At 47.3% G+C, this 19,183-nt stretch overlaps 1 protein-coding gene across 1 annotated transcript; it reads left to right on the plus strand.

The window, feature by feature from the left end:
• Positions 1-2,603: 2,603 nt before the first annotated feature.
• LOC125547113 (actin-binding FH2 (formin 2) family protein) lies at positions 2,604-17,846 on the plus strand. Its single transcript, XM_048711122.2, has 20 exons — positions 2,604-2,936; positions 3,136-3,845; positions 3,994-4,215; positions 4,297-5,197; positions 5,277-5,429; positions 5,498-6,416; positions 6,505-6,631; positions 7,413-7,484; positions 9,434-9,532; positions 9,615-9,656; positions 10,425-10,505; positions 10,599-10,649; positions 10,727-10,808; positions 12,554-12,648; positions 13,540-13,611; positions 13,713-13,829; positions 14,008-14,076; positions 16,824-16,890; positions 17,030-17,376; positions 17,522-17,846. Exons 1-19 carry the CDS (start codon positions 2,864-2,866, stop codon positions 17,242-17,244), a joined length of 4,167 nt encoding a protein of 1,388 aa, XP_048567079.2. The 5' UTR covers positions 2,604-2,863; the 3' UTR covers positions 17,245-17,376; positions 17,522-17,846.
• The last annotated feature ends 1,337 nt before the right edge of the window (positions 17,847-19,183 follow it).

Genomic DNA, 19,183 nt, shown 5'->3' on the forward strand with positions numbered 1-19,183 from the left:
CAACACATCCTTTAGTGGTGGACACCATCATCAACAGTGGGCCAGGGGAGGCCGGTGCCAACCCCATCCAGATCAGCGGCGGCGACGGCCGGATGCCGCAGCTCCGCTCCAAGCGCGGCGAGAACTCGGGGGCACGTAGCTGTCATCGCTCGTCTCCGGAGTCTCATAGAGCTCAGGAGAGCTGCTGGACTCCCAAGGGCTGCTGCTGCTGGAGTGGCCGCGAGCGGGGCGCGCGTCAGCCTCACGCTCCTCTCCGGAGCAGCACTCCAGGCGGCGGCCCTCAGCATCGAAGACCTTGAAGAAGAGCGTGGAGACGCCATCGCACTCAAAGTGGATCGCGAGGGCGCCCCTCGCACGGCAGACCCGCGCGATCTCGCCCCAGCCGCGCGTCATGATGATCTTGCCGGTGGGGACCGCTTCGATCTCCGCTCCGGTCGCCGGAGCGCTGCAGTCAGCGTGCTGCAGCCAGAGCTCGAGAGGCCCCCTCGGCGGCATCACGTCGGAGAAGAACCGAGGGAAGCGGATCCAGGAGCTCGGAGGCATCGGCGCCCACAGCACCAACTCACGCGAAGAGTCCGCGGCGTGAACCTCAGGGGGGACGCCGCGCGTCGCCGTGGCGCGGTGGCCCTGGATGCGGCGTGGGCGGCGCTGCTCATCACTCCGTCCTCCCGAGCCCTCGGCTTGGGCGTACAAGGGCAGTGGGTACCCCGGAGGAGGCCGCTCGCACCAAGGCCTCGACACCACCTGCATCGCCGCTTCATCACGGCGATGGATCGACCTTTTCTTCGGCGGAAGAGGCCCCGGATCATCGCGGGGAGCCTTGCCTTTCTCTTCAGCAGAAAACCTTCTGATGGGCGCCATTGTTGTCAGCAATGGGAGCGAGGAGGAAGGAGCAAGCAAGCAAGGAAGAGATGGGCAACGGGGGCTCCGCCCCCTCCCCATTTATAGCAAGAGAAGGCCAACCGACGTCTCCCATGATCGCATGTAATAATGGTTTTCCTTGCATGTCGCAGGGACTTGTCAAGTCGAGCAGTTGCCGAGGCAACATGGGGGAGCGGAGACGCCCACGTCCAATTATCCACCATGGGTCAACCGAGGCCGTAGACTTTTGGGGCCCGCGATGCTCCGTACTTGGCCTTTGGCTTCGCCGCGAAGCCAAGCCCGAGCGCACCTTGGGCCTGGGGGCTACTGTCGGCGTTCTGGGAACAGGGGTCCCCAGACTTGCCTTTCTGCGGCCCACGGCATGGTTGAGCCTGCAGGCCATATGACCCATCTTCACCAACAAAGCATCCAAGACCCTCACGAGGGTCCAAGCCTCGCGAGGCGGACGACGCAAGACCTCCTCGGGAGTAGCCTAGCTAGCAGGCTCACGAGGAGCGGAGATATCAAGGCAGGGCAAACCTCACGAGGCCTTCGTGACGTGAGCCGTGACGCATGACACCAGGCGGGCGCCAGCGCGCGCAACGTCCTTGTTTCCTCTTTGGTGCTAAGGAGTCAAGCGCAGGCGAGGAGTACCGAGTCATCAGGCAAAGGTTGCCATTTCGGTGCAACAAGACCAAGGCCAGAAGGACGGCAAGACGGAGGTCATCGTGGAGCTCAAGACGGCGTCACCCCAGAGCTTTTCGCAGGCGAAGACTACTTTTGTCAGGATAGCTTGTACTAGCTGCCCCCCTTCAAATTGGCCCGCCATTGTTGGCTCCCTTCCCGCTCGATATTTGGGAAGAGGACCAGGGCCAATATAAATAGGACTAGCCACCACCTTAGCAAAGGAGGGATCATTCAGACCATCCTCACACACACAAGCTCACCGAGCTCAAGAACACCTCAATCTCAGGAGACTGTTCTTCCCTTGTACTGTTCATCATTAGCCCTAGAGGCAATCCACCACCACCACACTGGAGTAGGGTATTACACCACAACGGTGGCCCGAACCAGTATAAATCTCATGTCTTTCTGTGTTGCGAGTTCGTCGAGTTCGTCCGCGAGATCTTAGCGAGCTAGGGCGTAGATCGGTGGGAAGGAAAGACTTCGCGCGCACCGCAGTGTCCGAACCTTAAGGGTTTGCCGAAACCCCACATCCGACACAATCCTCCTCAATTTTGTCCACTTGGACGTAGCCGACAGAGCACCGACGTAGATCCCCAGCTTCTCATTGGGGAAGTGAGGTTAAGGTTTCTCGTCATGGCGAGATGTAGTATTAAGTGCTTCGGATCTATGCAAAGATTCAACTACGAAGACCGCGGCTCTAGGGCGCTGGTGCATGGGCACAAAGACTTCCCGACTGCCATTGATAAGGTCAATCCTGCTCCTATAGGGGAGCAGCAACAACGACACGCCGGCGGCTTGTTTTGGCGGCAGTAGTGTGGTTGTTCGGTGGTTTCGAAATCTCGATGTAATTTTTATTGTGTTTAAGATGTTCTGTACTTCCATAAAATTTTATAATATATCTGTTTTTTAAATAATTAAAATAAATAAATAAAAAGAGTGTGCTCTAGCAGGTGAGATGGGCGGCACGTGCTGGGTCGCTGTCCCAGGAAGCAAAGTGGAGAAGTCATTTGTTAACGTTAACGAAGGACCGAGCTAACGACTACCGACCCGAACGTGCACCTGACCCGACCGACCGAGCACAGACAACACCGGCAGATAGATCTTCTCCGCCACCTTCCCTCCTCCCCCCTGCAACCCAACCCAGCCCGGCCGATCCCCTCTCCCCTCCTCGCCCTATCGCCGCCCGCGCGCATGCCCGCCGTCCCGTGAGCCGCGCCGCCGCCTCGCCGCCGAAAACCCTAGCGGCGCATTGCTCTCCACCCCGCTCTCCCCCAGCCCCCGCGGATCTGGAGGAGGAGGAGGAGGCCGCCGCCGCATGTCTCTCTTCCGCAAGTTCTTCTACCGCAAGCCCCCGGACGGGCTGCTCGAGATCACCGAGCGCGTCTACGGTGCGTCGCCGTTCCCTCTCCCCACCCACTCCGCCCGCCACTGCGTCGCACGGCATTCCCTCCTCCCTCCCTCCCTCCCTCCCTCCCCATTTCCCGTTTCGGCGGCGGCGCCGGCGCATCCGTCGTCGTCGTCGCAGGGTTTCGGATAGATATTAGAACGCGACGCCAACGTCCTCTCCCTTTCGTTTTGTGTGCGCAGTGTTCGATTCGTGCTTCTCCACCGATGTCTTCGACGACGACAAGTACGGGCAGTACATCGGAGACATCGTCCTGCACCTCCGGAGCCACTTCGCGGACGCCTCCTTCATGGTCTTCAACTTCCGGGAGGAGGAACGGGAGAGCCAGCAGAGCCTGCTGGCCAGCATCCTCTCCATCTACGACATGGTGGTCATGGACTACCCGAGGCAGTACGAGGGCTGCCCGCTCCTCACCATGGAGATGGTCCACCATTTCCTCAGGTCCGGGGAGAGCTGGCTCTCCCTGGGCCAGCACAACGTCCTCATAATGCACTGCGAGCGAGGCGGCTGGAACGTGCTCGCCTTCATGCTGGCGGGCCTGCTGCTGTACCGGAAGCAGTTCATCGGCGAGCAGAGGACGCTGGAGATGGTGTACAGGCAGGCCCCTCGCGAGCTCATCCAGCTGCTCTCGCCGCTAAACCCCATGCCGTCGCAGATAAGATACCTGCATTACATATCCCGGAGGAACGTGAGCGCAGAATGGCCACCAGGTGATCGACCTCTTACCTTAGACTGCGTGATACTAAGGAATACCCCGGGCTGTAATGGGGAGGATGGATGTAGACCGATATTCCGTATCTATGGGCAGGATCCTCTACTTGGTACAGATAACAATCCCAAGGTGCTTTTTTCAACACCAAAGAGGAGTAAATATGTTCGGCATTACAAGCGGGTGAGTTTTGGACAATCTTCTGTTTTGAGAATTGGCAAATGAATTGCATTCCCTTCACTAGTTTTGCTACTAAACATGCGTGGAGCCATAAACTGAGTATTTGCTTCGCTGTTAACATACCATTCTCATTTATTCTCATCTTACTCAGGCAGACTGTCAATTGATTAAGATCGATATCCACTGCCATATTCAAGGAGATGTTGTCCTTGAATGCATCAGTTTGGATGCTGATCAAGAACAAGAAGAGATGATGTTCAGAGTCATGTTCAACACAGCATTTATCAGGTCAAACATTCTCATGCTAAACCGTGATGAAATTGACATAATGTGGGATGCAAAAGATCGATTCCCAAAGGAATTCAGAGCCGAGGTATTTAATCTTCATTGCAGTCAACTTATTCTTTGTACAGTGTGCAGAAACTGAAGCCTTCTTCGTCCTTTGTTGTTGAAGATACTTTTTTCAGAAATGGACACTGCAGATCATTTAGATCCCATGGAGATGGCAGGTATAGGGGAGAAGGAGGGCTTACCAATTGAAGCATTTGCAAAGGTGCAAGAGATGTTCAGCATAGTCGACTGGTTAGATCCGAAAGGGGATGCTGCAGTCCAGTTTTTCCAGCGGCTAACCACATATGAAACCATACAGCTGAGGCAGGGATTGGTGTCTCCAAGCAAGAAAGATTCGAGCATTAGAAAAGAAATAGGGCATTTGGAGCTTGGTTCACCGACCAAAAATATACAGCTGAGGCAGGGATTGCTGTCTCCAAGCAAGAAAGATTCGGGCATAAGAAAGGAAATAGGGCAATTGGAGATTGGTTCACCGACCAAAAATGAATCTGACAATGTTCGAAACAAATCAAGCAATGCTGAAAACTCAACAGTCTATATGAACAAAAAGGAATGTGATGGCATACACAAATTAGCCACGTTGGACCCAGCCAGTATTTATCAAGGAAAATTAGGAACCGTTGTTCCTGAAAACATAAACCCTCAAGTTCATAAGGAAATAACACATGTAGTTGACATCACTACCGAACGATCGTCTTCACTGGAAAAGCCTGATGAGCAATCTAGTCCAGTACAGTGCTCTTCGCCCTCTATGATTATGTCACAGCGGTTTCCACTTTCTAGGTCAAGTTCTGCCTTTCCTAGCAACTCACCTCCAAGATCACTTTCAGCATGCCCAAGATTTTATAGCGTACCTTCAGCCCTTGGAATTACAACTTTGTTGGAAGATCATGCTACATTTGGAGGTTCTGAGAATTGTGGTTCAACCATAATTGCACCTACGATGTCAAGCGCCACAGTCAAAGTTCCATCAAAACCATCATCAGGACAGCATCCAACAACAGGTTTTTCTCAACAAAATTCTTTTGTTGTACACCCATAACCTACTGTTGCCTGCAAATTTAACTTGTGATGACGTGACAGGGACTCCGGTTGTAACAAAGGGTATGCTGCCGCCGTCGCCATCACCACCCCCACCCCCTCAGTCATCAGGTCCGGTGTTGTTCGTAGCGTCTGATGCTTTTATGCTGTCCGAGGCAGAAGATGACTTATCTCAGTCGTCTCCGAAGCATTCAGGTTTTGCTGAACCATCTAAATATATTTTAGTTGGTTTTTCCATCTCTAATTAAGCTTCCCTGTCGCAGGTCCTTCATTGTTGCCCCACCCATTTCCTCCACATGAAGAATCCACATCACAGTTACCTGGAACTACTACTCTGCCTGCAAATCATCAGCAGTCCTCAAGTAACAATGCACAAGAATCATCACCAACTTTTACTGCTCTTGCCACTACCTCTACTTCATTCAGACCTCCTTCACCACCTCCACCTCCAGCTTCTCCTGTTAGAATAGTTGGACCTCCTTTGTCTGCACCTAAGTCCTCCCTCAGTAGACCTCCTGCACCCCCTCCACCTCCACCACTCGCTTCTACTTCATCTCCTGTTAGACCTCCTGCACCACCTCCACCTCCAGCACTTGCTTCTACTTCATCTCCTGTTCCACCTCCTGCACCACCCCCACCTCCAGCACTTGCTTCTACTTCATCAGCTGTTCGACCTCCTGCACCACCTCCACCCCCACCAGTTGCTTCTACTTCATCGGCTGTTCAACCTGCTGCACCACCTCCACCTCCAACTCACCCACTTGCTTCTACTTCATCTCCTATTCCGCCTGCTGCACCACCTCCACCACCTTCTCCAACATCATCTGCCATTAGATCTTCAGCACCGCTTCCGCCTCCACCTCCAGGAATTACTTCTACACCACCACCACCCTATAATTCATCAAAACAATCTCCTCCTGCTCCACCACCACCTCATGCTCCAAGGTTCTCAAAGGATGCCAACCATCCTGGTGCTTCTGGCAATGTTGTACCTCCACCAGCACCTCCTGGTACGAAGGGGCGTGGACCTGCACCTCCTTCGGGCCCAATGTCTAAGAGTCTTCAATCTGGTCAGACTATGTCCAGAAAGTCCAATCTGAAACCACTACACTGGGTGAAAGTTACAAGAGCGATGAAGGGCAGTCTCTGGGCAGAGGGGCAAAAAGCTGATGAAGCTTCAAAGTATCTCTCTAACATCTTGACCGCACCAAAGAATGGTCATATGTATTGCTTTTTTTATGCTAATGCATCTTTTGCATGACTTGTGCAGAGCCCCAGTGTTTGACATGTCAGAACTAGAAAATCTTTTCTCAACTGCTCTACCAAATTCAGATTCTAGGCGTTCAGATAAGTCAGGGAGTCGTGCATCTGGGGCAAAACCAGAGAAAATTCATCTTGTGAGTTTTAACAAATAATGTATCATTTGTTTTGCACGCAAATTGTTCCACTTAGTGTGTATATTCCTGATCTTCATTTCTTTCATGCTTATTTCACTCGATTCTCTATTAGTCTATTACATATGGTACATATGATCTCTTGTGAGTGTGCTGCAAGTTATACATTATTTTTCTCTTTTTGGTGCCTTTATGCTAGTGGCAACTGAGTGTGCACAATCTATGTTCCATAGTATATATTGCATGAAGATATAATGAACATATGTAAGAAAACCATATCTACAATTTTAAATGAATCCCACATTTTTATTTTTCGTCTTTTCTCACAAACCACTTTATTACGTAAAAAAGAAATGCTAGCATTAAGAATGGTTAAGTCACAAACCAAAAGCTAGCAGTTAAGAGGTAATTAGTATGGTTTGATTCGGAATTCATTAGACCATAAGTGTGCAATCAAAAGGTAGAGATTTATCAATGGCTCGGATCAATGGCATCCCATCCAATTGGTGCTTCTTATTTTAGTACATAGGTTTCACCACATAATCAGTTCATTTCTTTCTAAGCGCTTATAACAGATGCATGGTAGACCGTAGAACATATTCAACTGATCAATCAAGGTACTTAGGATCCCAGTTCTTTATGTTAGTTTCCTTCATGGCATGTAGTGACCTTGCTTAGTTTTGCATATGTCATTACGGGTGTTTGTAGCTATACTATATATGCCTTCTTATTTTGCTTCACGTTACTGTTTGTTTTTTCTAACATCAGCTGTTTGGAAATACAGATTGATCTTCGTCGGGCTAACAATTGTGGAATCATGCTTACGAAAGTCAAAATGCCGCTTCCGGACCTAATGGTAAGCTGATGGCCAATTAACCTTTGGCATGTTCTAATTAAAAAATGGTTTTATATAAATATCTGAAGGTATTGATGTTGCTAGTCATACAACAATGCAATATGTATTCTTTACCGAAAAAGGCTTTCGCCCCGCTTTATAAATAAAGCAAAGATCCACAACAAACCTGATACAATCGCACACCAACACAACCCACACACCCAAGGCATGATACAAAGATGCTGAGCGCAGCAACACCACCCCTAGCACTACAAGAGTAACTGGAGATCTAAGCCGTGAACACGCCACCGCAAAGAAGTGAAGCCGCATATGGCGAACCGAGGGCTCCAAGGCGGCGCCTTCAGGAAGGGAACGACACCGGAGCGCCGCCACCGCCCGACACGATGGTCAGGGTTTCCCCTGGAGCAACCCGACGGGCAATGAAGGCCGCGACGACGCCTTCAAGAAGGGAACGATTCGCCGCCGCCGGTCCGTCCGAAGATAGAGCGGGTTTTCACCCCGGCCAACAATCACCACCACCGAACGCCACACCCCGGCATCCATGCCGCCCACACGGCCATGGTCACCAGGCAGCACCAAGCCACGAGCTCTGCCCATGAGCACCGCGCTACCACCTCCAAGGCCGCCGCCCTGGCATCCAGGACCTTGACACCACCTTACCCGAGACCAGCACACTACTCCACCCAAAGAGACGCATGGAAAGGTCCCGTCTTTCGCATCCCTGGGCGACCCCCAGCGCCGAGACCTAAGAGGCCGGCCGGAACGGGCCTCCATCTCCTTGTCCTGCGGCACCGGGCGCGAGACGGGCTCAGTCCTGCAGCCGGGCACGAGACGAGGTCGGTCCTGCTGCCGGGCGCGAGACGAGGTCGGTCCTGCTGCCGGGCGCGAGACGAGGTCGGTCCTGCTGCCGGGCGCGAGACGAGATCAGTCCCGCAACACCGGGCGCGAGACGGGAGATGGACCGCAGCCGGGAAAGGGCCAGCCCTTCGATGAAGGTAGCGTCCGAACGACGAGGAGAGGAATCGAAGGCCAAAACAGGCCGCTTCCTGACGAGCCGACGCCGGAGATGTCCGGCCGCTGCCATGAAACGACCCAAACCACTGCCATGAGCCACCACCACGCCGTGGCGGCCCACATCCGTGCAGCGACCCAGCCGGCCGCTGCCAGCACCTCGGGTCGCCCGCCGGCGAGCAGGGCCAGATCCGGCCGAATCTGACCATGCCGCAACAAGCACCCACCAGCCACGCCCTCAAGCTCCACCTAGCCAACGAGCAGAGGAGGAAGAAGGAGGGCGCCCACCTCTGTCGCGCCGCGACCCCGTGCCGCCCACAGCTCCTGGCGCCAGATCGGGGTGCAAGAGCAGCAAGCGCGCCTCTCCAGCCAGCAGCCCGATGCGCCGCGGAAGCCACCAGCCGTCGTCGTTGGGAGGGGACCTGCCGCGCCGCCGTGACCCACCAACCGCGGCGCCCTGGCCTGTGGAAGCGGCCCACACCGGCGCCACACACGAGGGGACGAGAAGGCCCGCCGGCGCCAGCGCCAGCCAGGCTTTGCCTAGGCGCGCCCTGTGGCGGCGGCGGGGGAGGAAGGGGTCGGGAGGAGACCGGCGGCGGCTAGGGTTCCCTCCCCATCGCCTGCGGGGGCGACGCGGGAGGGGTGGGTCGGGCGACAGTATTCTCTTCAGGGACAGGTACTAATATGTATTCTTTTGATAGACTTCGTTATATAGTCTATTAGATATGGTGGGAGAGTTTTTAAGAAATGACGTGAGAGAGTGGAATAGCGATTACTGATTAATCATTTCTTACTTAACCTGGAAATGCCTATTATTATGAATTTCTCATTGAAATAACCTGAAATTAATTAAGAAATGAATGTAATGGTTTCTTTTGGTAGGACATTTACTTTATATCTTCGTTAATTATACCTATCAATTTTTCCTTTGAGAGCAGAGTGCTATTCTTGCTCTGGATGATACTGTCCTAGATGCTGATCAGGTGGAGAACCTAATTAAGTTCACTCCAACTAAAGAAGAAATAGAACTTCTGAAGGTAATTGTGGTGTTCGGTTTTAGTTCTTTACAAGATTCCTGAAGTTATCAGTTGTCATTACGCATTCTTGTCACCACTACAGGGTTACAAAGGAGATAAGCAAGATCTTGGTGAATGCGAACAGGTGACTTGCTTCCTTTCAGTTTGCTTTACAACTTTGTTACATCTCAAGTGAAACTTGTGGTGTATATACCATGGTTATCAGTATCACAATACGGATCGTAGTATCTTGTGATATTACGTTCCTACTGCAGCCGATCGATATATTACGTAGTGCAGCAGCTATTCGATAATATCGAGTTGGATCACGTTACACGTCATAGAGTCCTTGGTATCACGACGTGAATCAAACCCAAATCTATTGATGCCATTCTAAGTAGCAAAAAATCCACTCCACATTGGCACGCAGCAGTGCAGTTGTGTAGCAATTAACCAAGCCATGCTTGCTGGAGGTAGAACTGCGAGAGGAGTATTTAAGTTGCACATTCTTCCACTCGTTTCATGACGTGGGACTAAAATAATGGAGTTTTGTCCCGTGAATGACAGCAGCCAGTGAAGGACTTGTGGGTGGGTTGTGAAGTTAATGGGCCTAAAGCATTTCTCTTAGGACTGTCCAACAATTCTGCTGATTACTCGCATTGGACATTGGTCTAAAATCAACTTAAATTTGGCATTTACATGGCTGCCCTGCTGCTGGTTATCAATCTAGAGAAGAAATGAGTTGGGCTGTAACCTAAATCCATTTGAAGTTATTCCCAAGTATATAAATTAATATACAGAACTAAAATATCACATGGTATCGTGATCCTATGTTACGATCCGATACTGCTGCGGAAAAATGACACTACTTATTATCCCAATACTGAGACACAATTTGCTTCTTCTACTGCAGTTCTTCATGGAGCTTATGAAATTACCCCGTGTGGACTCTAAGCTGAGAGTTTTCTTATTCAAGATTCAGTTTCGATCTCAAGTGAGACATCTGATTCCTTTTCTTCTACTAGGAACTGTATTCTTTTGCTTGGCCTTTTTGGTATTGTATTGTTTAACTGTTAGTTCTTCTCAGGTGTCTGACCTTAAGCGGAATCTGAACATTGTTAACTCATCTGCTGAAGAGGTGGATACTGTTAATTTGAAATTTCATATTATGTGATTAACATCATGGGTTTCATATTCTTGCTGTGATGTTCGTAGATAAGGGGTTCAGTGAAGTTGAAAAGGATTATGCAGACGATTCTTTCTTTGGGAAATGCGTTGAACCAAGGCACTGCTAGAGGTAATACCAATTGTAAAGTGATACTTCTTGTTCAGGAGACATTTATTAACTGAAGTAATATATATATCCTGTGGCACCATTTCTCTTCCTTGTTTGAATGCTGTAAATAAATTATTAGTAGTGACTTCCGAACAAGGATCCATAATTGTTACCTTCACTCTCGACTTGCAATCCACAATGAAGCAACATGCTTGACATTGGTTTATCTTCATGTAAAAGTATGTACTCGATGAAGAGTAGAAAATTTTCCTGTAAAAAGGATGACAGTGGTAATATTTTTATTACTTCATGGTATGCTGAAGACTAATAATAGATTCCGAAGTTTTGGTTTAAGTACCATATGCAGTCATAACTTTGTGGCGTTTGAATTTTTAACTCAAATGACTGAAGCAGCGCATTTCATCATGACACAAAGCCTAATTAGTAGTTAGTGCTTCCTCTCAAAATAGTTTAGGTCTGCAATCTGTCATAGTGAGTTGTCGGCTGATATATTCGCTGTGAACTTAACGTTCATTTGTAATTTGCAACACGTAAAGTTCAGCTAGTAATTTAAGTACTCCCTCCGATCCGTATTAATTGTCGCTGATTTAGACAAAGTTGTACTAAATCAGCGACAAGTAATATGGATCGGAGGGAGTACTAGATTTGGAATATAATTAATATATTTCTTCTGAAGTTTGTACAGTTTGGACTATATGAAAATTGTTTTGCGCCAATAATTTATTATAGGTATGTAGAATGTACCATCAGGTAAACACATGAGGCAAACCAGTGCGCACTAGATGACCCTTTTTTAGAGCTCTGGCTGTATGAATTTTAGTAATATAGCACACCATGCACCAATTTGGTAAAAGTTTGTACTGTGTATAATGTATATAAAGCATGTATATTCTTGTTTACTTCTAATTGAAAAAGAAAGCATGCACAAATGAGTTTTATACAAGTGAGGTGTCAAATTTTCCTACGCATTTCTGTTAAGATATTGGACACAATAGTAGTACTATTATTAGGGCATGTTCGGTAGCTCTCCAGCTCCTGGTTCTGTCGACTCCACGAGTGGAGCTGGGCCGAACGCCCTGACTCCGCGTAGTTAGAATCAAGAAGCTGGCGAGTGTCGTAGTGTAAAAGGTGAGGAGTTGAGGAGCTGGTCTTTCCCAGATCTCAGAAAACGAAGGAGTTGGAGTTGAGTGAAATTACATGGGAGATGCCACCGCGAAGTGAAAAGCTAGCGTACCGGTTTGCTATCTAATCCCTTCCTGAGCCCGAGCTTTGCCTCTCTGACCTCAAGAACGGATTCACATCCCAGCCTTTGTCCTAGGCCTACAGCTAGCAGCCCAACAACTATTGCTGACTGGGCCACAGAACGCTACATTGGCTTTGAACCTGGAGGAAAACGAACGAATCCAGAAGCTACGGTGCCGAACGAAACACTACTTCTGGTTTTTTGTACGCAGAGTTGGAAGCTGGCGATGAGGATTTTTGGGCTGGGGAGAGCTACCGAACACGCCCTTAATCATCCTCCGTCTTTCAGGCTTTTGGTGTGTTGTTATTATTCATAGTTTTCTGTACAGGTCCCAGAGAATGAAATACAACACTTCGATACGATGGCACATCTTTCATGCTAATCATCTTATATGAACTCTATTAGCTTTTTTATAATTCAATATGCATTGTTTAATTTCTTTTGATTGCTCGTTGCTTTATTTTTTTCCTGGCTGCACTACAGTTCGTTTTGTTTATTGTAGGTTCTGCTGTTGGATTCAGGTTGGATAGCTTACTCAAATTAAGCGATACCCGTGCACGGAATAATAAGATGACCTTAATGCATTATTTATCCAAGGTATACATCTGTTCATATAGAAAAGTAGATAGTTTCAGTACTAACTTTTATTCCCTTGCCAGAAAATGTTTTTATGTAGGTGTGGATCATATAAAATACTCCCTCCGTCCGAAAATACTTGTCATCAAAATGGACAAAAAGGGATGTATCTAAAACTAAAGTACATCTAGATACATCCCCTTTTATTTATTTTGATGACAAGTATTTCGGGACGAAGGGTAGAATTTTTTTGCGTTCCAGAATATACAAGTTAAAATCATATCTACTAACTGGTATATCATGCATAGGAATCTCAAATTCCCGGGTTAGCCAACAATTTTAATGGATAAACCTTCTTAGTCAAATTCATCATTACCTAGCCTCGGATGCTGTGCATATAAAAATCTTTGCTTCTATAATACCATTGTAATAAGTAACCACATAATGTAGAAAGCTTGCATAACTATTTGTCCAATGGATACTGGTATTTTGATGAGAACTGAGAAGCCTGGAAAGAGCTAATAACTTTACAGGAACCTCGTTTGAAGTTACCTATGCTCATATTTAAGTTATCTTGATGGAACATTTCCCAGTTGTTTTGCTTATCCTGCAATTGATGCAATTAGTTAACTTGAGGTGCATATCTAGTTTCGCGTGTCTAATTTCTCCGGTGTGCTGGGTTGTGTTCATGTATTTTCTCTCTGTTATTTTTCTCACTTTTTCAATGCGGCTTTGAACTAAGTCTTAGCTTTCTGAGGATACTGTCTTATGAGGTTCATACTTTTGAAGTGGATCTAAGCCCTTTCCAACTTGTCATTGTGATATGCTTACAAATTCGGTTAGGTCCTCTTCGTAGGAAGTCTGAACTGCAGTTGATATGCTTGAATTACTCAATTTATCATATCACCGCAGGTGCTTTCTGAGAAACTTCCAGAACTTCTTGACTTTCCTAAAGATTTGGCTAGCTTGGAGTTGGCAGCAAAGGTATTAGATCTGACGTGGTATTCGATGTTTTGGTCACTCTGGGTTTTGACAATCAATGATACATTGATTGAGTTACTAGAGAACTATTTGGCTGAATGCAGATACAATTAAAGTCTTTAGCAGAAGAAATGCAGGCCATAAACAAAGGGCTCGAGAAAGTGGAGCAAGAATTAACTATATCTGAAAATGATGGTCCTGTGTCGGAGATCTTTTGCAAGGTAACCATAACAATTGTGTTTTTTTCTTTTTTCTTTTTGAAATATGCTTTAATAACCAACAATTGTAACTGTTTGACTGCAATATAGTGCGTGTGTACTGTCAAGGTACTGGCAAGATTTTTTGCTTGAAGTATTACACCATCATGATTCCACCAAACTAAGCACTTTCCTTTTACAGACACTGAAGGGCTTCCTTAGTGGTGCTGAAGCCGAAGTTAGAGCCTTGACTTCACTTTATTCTAATGTGGTATGTGTATCTCTTTAAGCAAGAGTCATTTGTGCTGTAACACGCTGGCATATTGGTGGTAGTCCATGTGACCCATCTTGGTACAGCGCAGTAGTGCTAGAATTAGCTCAATATGAAGAGTTTAGATAAATACTGAAAGTACGTATGTAAGAAAAACTATTTTTCATATATAAGTTCCACACCAAAAGGCTCTAGGTCATGGAATCGAGATCTCTGAAGACATGAAATGCGATTTAGGTAGCTGCAGCCTGGAATTTGTAAAGTATAGGTTCTTTCCAGGAACATGCAGGAGAGCTGTATGTGAATGCATTAGATAGAAAAAGGAATTACACGGAGTTAGGCTCTAGGGGCATGCCCCAAAGAGCCGAACAGAAAACAACAGCCAAAAGTTACAGCTTACAAAGATCCAAAACAACTGAAAAACCCTTGTCTCCAGTTTATTCATATCTGTAATGACTGGAGAGAAAATCAGGTTAAGGGGCTGTCGTGTGTGTGGACACAACACCTGGGAGCTTTGGTGCCCCCTTTTTGGTTCGGTGAGGGGCGAGGTCACGAACGAATCCTATCACCATGACACGAAGAACTTACCCAGGTTCAGGCTGCTGTGAAGCATAATACCCTACGTCCTGCTTGGTTGTTTTGATGGATGTGTGGAACAAGGTTACAAATGCACTGATTCCGTTCCCGGGGCTTGCCGGGGCTAGGAATATGGAATGTGTGTGTGTGTGTGGACTCGCTAGAATGTGTCTTGCTAGGGTCCAACCTCTAATCTAGGTAGCATGGGCCTCCTTTTATAGTTGCAAGGGGCTACCACAGTTGCTACAAAGAGATAAATGCGGTGGTTGTACAGTGGGGTACAACGCACTGTAGAGGCGAACGGCACGTGGCGCTGTGCCACCTTGCCGGGAGCAGGCGCACATCCCATCCGTCACCAATGTTAACTTCTGCGTCTGCCACTGTAGCTTGTGTCACCAAGTGGCTCACACGCGGGAGAAAGCCTGCAGAGTGCCAGCAGGCACGCAACTTGCCCGCCAAGGGAAGTCGTGCATGCACGCCAGCTGCGCTCCACCCTATGGCTGGCTGCCGCCCTCTGAACCGTCCCGTCACACGGCCGCCAGCAATCAGGTCGTTGGCGGGGTTCAGGGCACCCGGGGGAGGCAAGCCATGGGGATGGGGTTCCCGGGAGGAAGCCCATTCCTGTAGAGGTTTTGGCCCTGCCGCTGATGTCGTGGACCGGCCTCTCTCCAGCGTGATGATCTTGCCGGTGAGAGTCTTCACAAAGATCTGCATCTTGTGGTCTTGACGAAGATCTGCATGCCACCCAAGCGGCATGGTCTTGGACACGCGGGCAAGCTTCCCTTGCCACCCGTTGGCGGGACTGCCGCGGCCCACGCAAGGCGGATCCGTGGGACCCTGGTTTCCACAGGTCCGACAGGGGCGCATAAATGTTTTCAAATATTCTTTTGTCTACCCTTCCTTATGTGCCATGTGAACAAAATAATAGGCTATCAAAGGCTCTTTATCTCTGAAGTTTTCACCTCAATTCTAGCATCCATTCCTGAAACTGAGCATTAAGAATAGGTTTGATTTCCTTGATCTTGGCAATCCTCATACTCCATGAGATTACAGTCAGTGATACCGCAGCCAAGCAGAAGATGATCGATGTCTTCATTGCTAGATTGGCAGAAGATGCAAGAAGTGTTATACAGAATGCCATGTTTAGTAAGTCTGCCCGTTAAACAGTATGGAGTTAAGGGTGAAAATTAGACTTAAGAGGTTGTTGAGGAACCAAAGCTGGACCTTCTCCTCATCAAGATAAGCGAACAAAGTTATTTTGTAAGCCTCAACACATGAAAATTTGAAATGTTGGGAAGAAACAAATTCAATATTAATATATAAATATATAGGTAATCAGTGGTTAGAAAGTAATGTAAAATAAAGAAGACTTACAAATACAGTTAGTACAAAATTGAGACACTTATTTTGGGACGGAGGCAGTACATATTGTTGTGTTGCTTCCAGTACGTTCTTATAATATTTTCTGCACATGTGTTTAAAGTACACATGAACCTTGAAATTATATGTTCTCTTTGCACGTATATGAAGAATTCTTCGGGTTTTAACGATTGATATCTAAACCATTCAGTTTTTCTGTGCTTCATGATATGTAATAATTCTAAATATTTCTGATAGTTATTGCTTCAGCCCTTTTATGGCATGTCAGAATTTTTCCTAGTTACCATAGGAACCGAGCAGTTTCCTTTGAAAATTTAACGAAATTCATGTGTTCCAAATATGCCCTTGTTTTTTTCGTTGTTCCTTGAATTATTTTTGTTTGCCAAATTTGATCAAATTGTTTCCTTCTACAATACTCCGTCCGTCCTTGAAAGAAATTTTTGCACAACTCAGTCAAACTTTGAGATAGTTTGACCCTCGAACAAAGTTGGAAGTACACTCTTTCAAGGACGGAGGGAGTATGTGACATATTTTTGTTTGTTCGAACTGATATCGAGGTTGTAATTTTTTGTAAAGACGGAACTTCGTCAACTGATCAGTATTAATTAGACTGGGGTCTCAGTTAAAAAAATGTTGGGTTGGACAGGATTGCATTCTGGTGCTACAAGGGAGCAGTGACGAATTGCAATCCTTTTCTGTAGAAGATGAATGGCAATTCTGGCATCCAGTCATTTGTGCAATTGATCTACTTTCATTTATGATTAATTTAAGTGCAATTCTGAACCTTGCAGGGCAGGAATGCAGATGCATTAGCACTTTATTTTGGAGAAGATCCAGCACGTTGTCCATTTGAGCAAGGTGAAGCTAGCATGATATTTGAGTTCCCTGTAGCTGTTCTTGAAATTAGTTTAGATTAGTTACAACTTTGAGAAAAAGTGCCGATACAACCTTTTTTTTACTCTTTAACAAATCCTTCCAAAATCTCCATATTTTGCAGTGGCCACAACGCTCCACAACTTTGTGAAATTGTTCATGCGTTCGCATGAAGAGAACTGCAAGCAGTTGGACCTTGAAAAGAAGAAGACTCAGAAGGAAGCAGAACCAGATAAGCCTAAGGGGGAATCGGAAAATGAGAAAGATAATCTCAGTCATCCAATCAAAGAGCTAGACATCTCACTTCAATCACAACCACAAACTGCCAGTGCCAAATGATGACCTCTTTTACCAGAAGGACCTGGTGCTTTCTCTATGGCAGATGCACACTGGATATGTATGTTGCCCTGGGCATTAGTTACCAGGGATGCCAGTAAACCTGCAGCAACAAGAAGGCCATCGAATATACCGGTAAACATCCTAGCCTTTTGCAAACACATGTTATTTGCGCAAGCTGGAGGATGACTGTTTAATTTTCAACAAGTAATGGGCGCACTTCACTTTGGATACATCATTTTCGTTTTCACCAGCTCATTCAAAAGTTCTATGCCTGCAGTTATACTTGTAACAGAGGGATTCCCGGAGAAAGTCATCCCTGGCGACAAAGCTGTATAGTTCTAACATAATAACAGTTCGTTTGGGTACTAGTGTTGAGCAAAATGTAGAATTAAGTTATATGTAACTAGTGTTAAGCAAAATGTAAAATAAATTTTTGGTCAATAAAAATGGGTTCTTCCCATGTGGTGACAATAGAAAGGGCTGTCTTCTGTGTGGGACAATAGAAATGGTTGTTCATACAAGCTTAGGCGGTAGAACTTGTATATCATTTCTTCAGTCTGTTTGACCTGCCCCTTGTAGTATAACGTTTTGAAATTCGCGCTTGGTCGTCCCTATCATACGTCTGATCGTGGCAATTCATCCACTAGCCGTCCGTTTGTAGCGGATGCATCCAACGACATGTACACAGGCTATATAAAGAGTTTTGCAACTGAGACTTCATTATATCTCAGTTGATGCTATCTTCCTTTGATATTACATGGAGATTCGTACAAAAAGTTTATTTTCAGTTTTTCTTTTTCTTCTTACATACATAATATAAAGTTTATAAACATCTGCTCATCTCTCTTCCCCATTTATAACCCTAACCTGTTGGAATTTTGTTAGTAGGCCTTTGGCCCAAAGCCCAACTAAAATTCTGAAATTCTCTTGGCCCATTCATACACACATGTGAGTGGAGTGAGTGACACTAAAGTTTAGTCTCACCCCGGAAGTTGAGAGAGAGTTGCACCTCTTTATAAGGTGAGCTTTTCTATCACTTGTATGAGCATGAGAAGAGGAGACCTACACGCGCGCTCCTCCTCGCTCGCCTCGTCACGATGCGACGCGTGTTGCGGGATTGAGCCGAGCCGAGGACAGAGCTGGGTTTATTCCCACGACCTACCCGACCCGCACTATATAGTCAGGCAGACGTCTATTCTAGCCGCCGCCGCTTCGTATGGTTTCTCACCATCGTTCTAAATCATTGCGCCGCCAAGCAAGTCTTCTCCATCCCTCTTTTCGGCGTGCACCAGGAGAAGAGACAGCAGGCCTTCGGAACCCCGCCTCTCGTGATCCTGTACGGGAGAGGGGCGATCAGGTTTTTGGGGAGCGCACTCGCGCGACTGCTGGCAGCTACGACTTCGCGAACGACGACTTCTTCCCCAACCTCGGCAACCTCATCCTCGACGACATGGGCGACAACGTCAACGCCAGCGGTGCTACACCCGCTGCACTGTATGTTATTCTATCCTTCTTGTTCGAGATCATGGTAGAATTCATGTTTCTAGTATGTGCCCTAGATGTGATCTGTTCATCTACTATGCTAGTTCGTATGATTAGTTTAATCTCTGCTATTGCTGTTATGATCTATTTCCTATTTATTTGAATTAAATCTCGTAGTAACTTGTTCATATTTCCAACATAACCAGCGTCGCCCATGTCTTGCAAGCAGATCTTACGAAAGCCATGGCCATGTCCTTGCCACCGATTTTGGCAGAGAGCCATGGTGAGCAGCACGTCGTTACCCTTGTCCCCGACCGGCCGCGGTTGACCCGGAAAGGCATATGGCGAGCGGTGCATACACATTCCAGATCGCCTCCCACCCTGTTTCTTGCCGCTGTCTCTTAACAACCAAATTGCCAGCATGATCTTCACACATATAGAGTCTCTTTGATTCGTA

The sequence above is a fragment of the Triticum urartu genome, chromosome 1A (genome assembly GCF_056163025.1).
Source record: "Triticum urartu cultivar PI428250 chromosome 1A, HENAU_Tu73, whole genome shotgun sequence".
Taxonomy (NCBI): domain Eukaryota; kingdom Viridiplantae; phylum Streptophyta; class Magnoliopsida; order Poales; family Poaceae; genus Triticum; species Triticum urartu.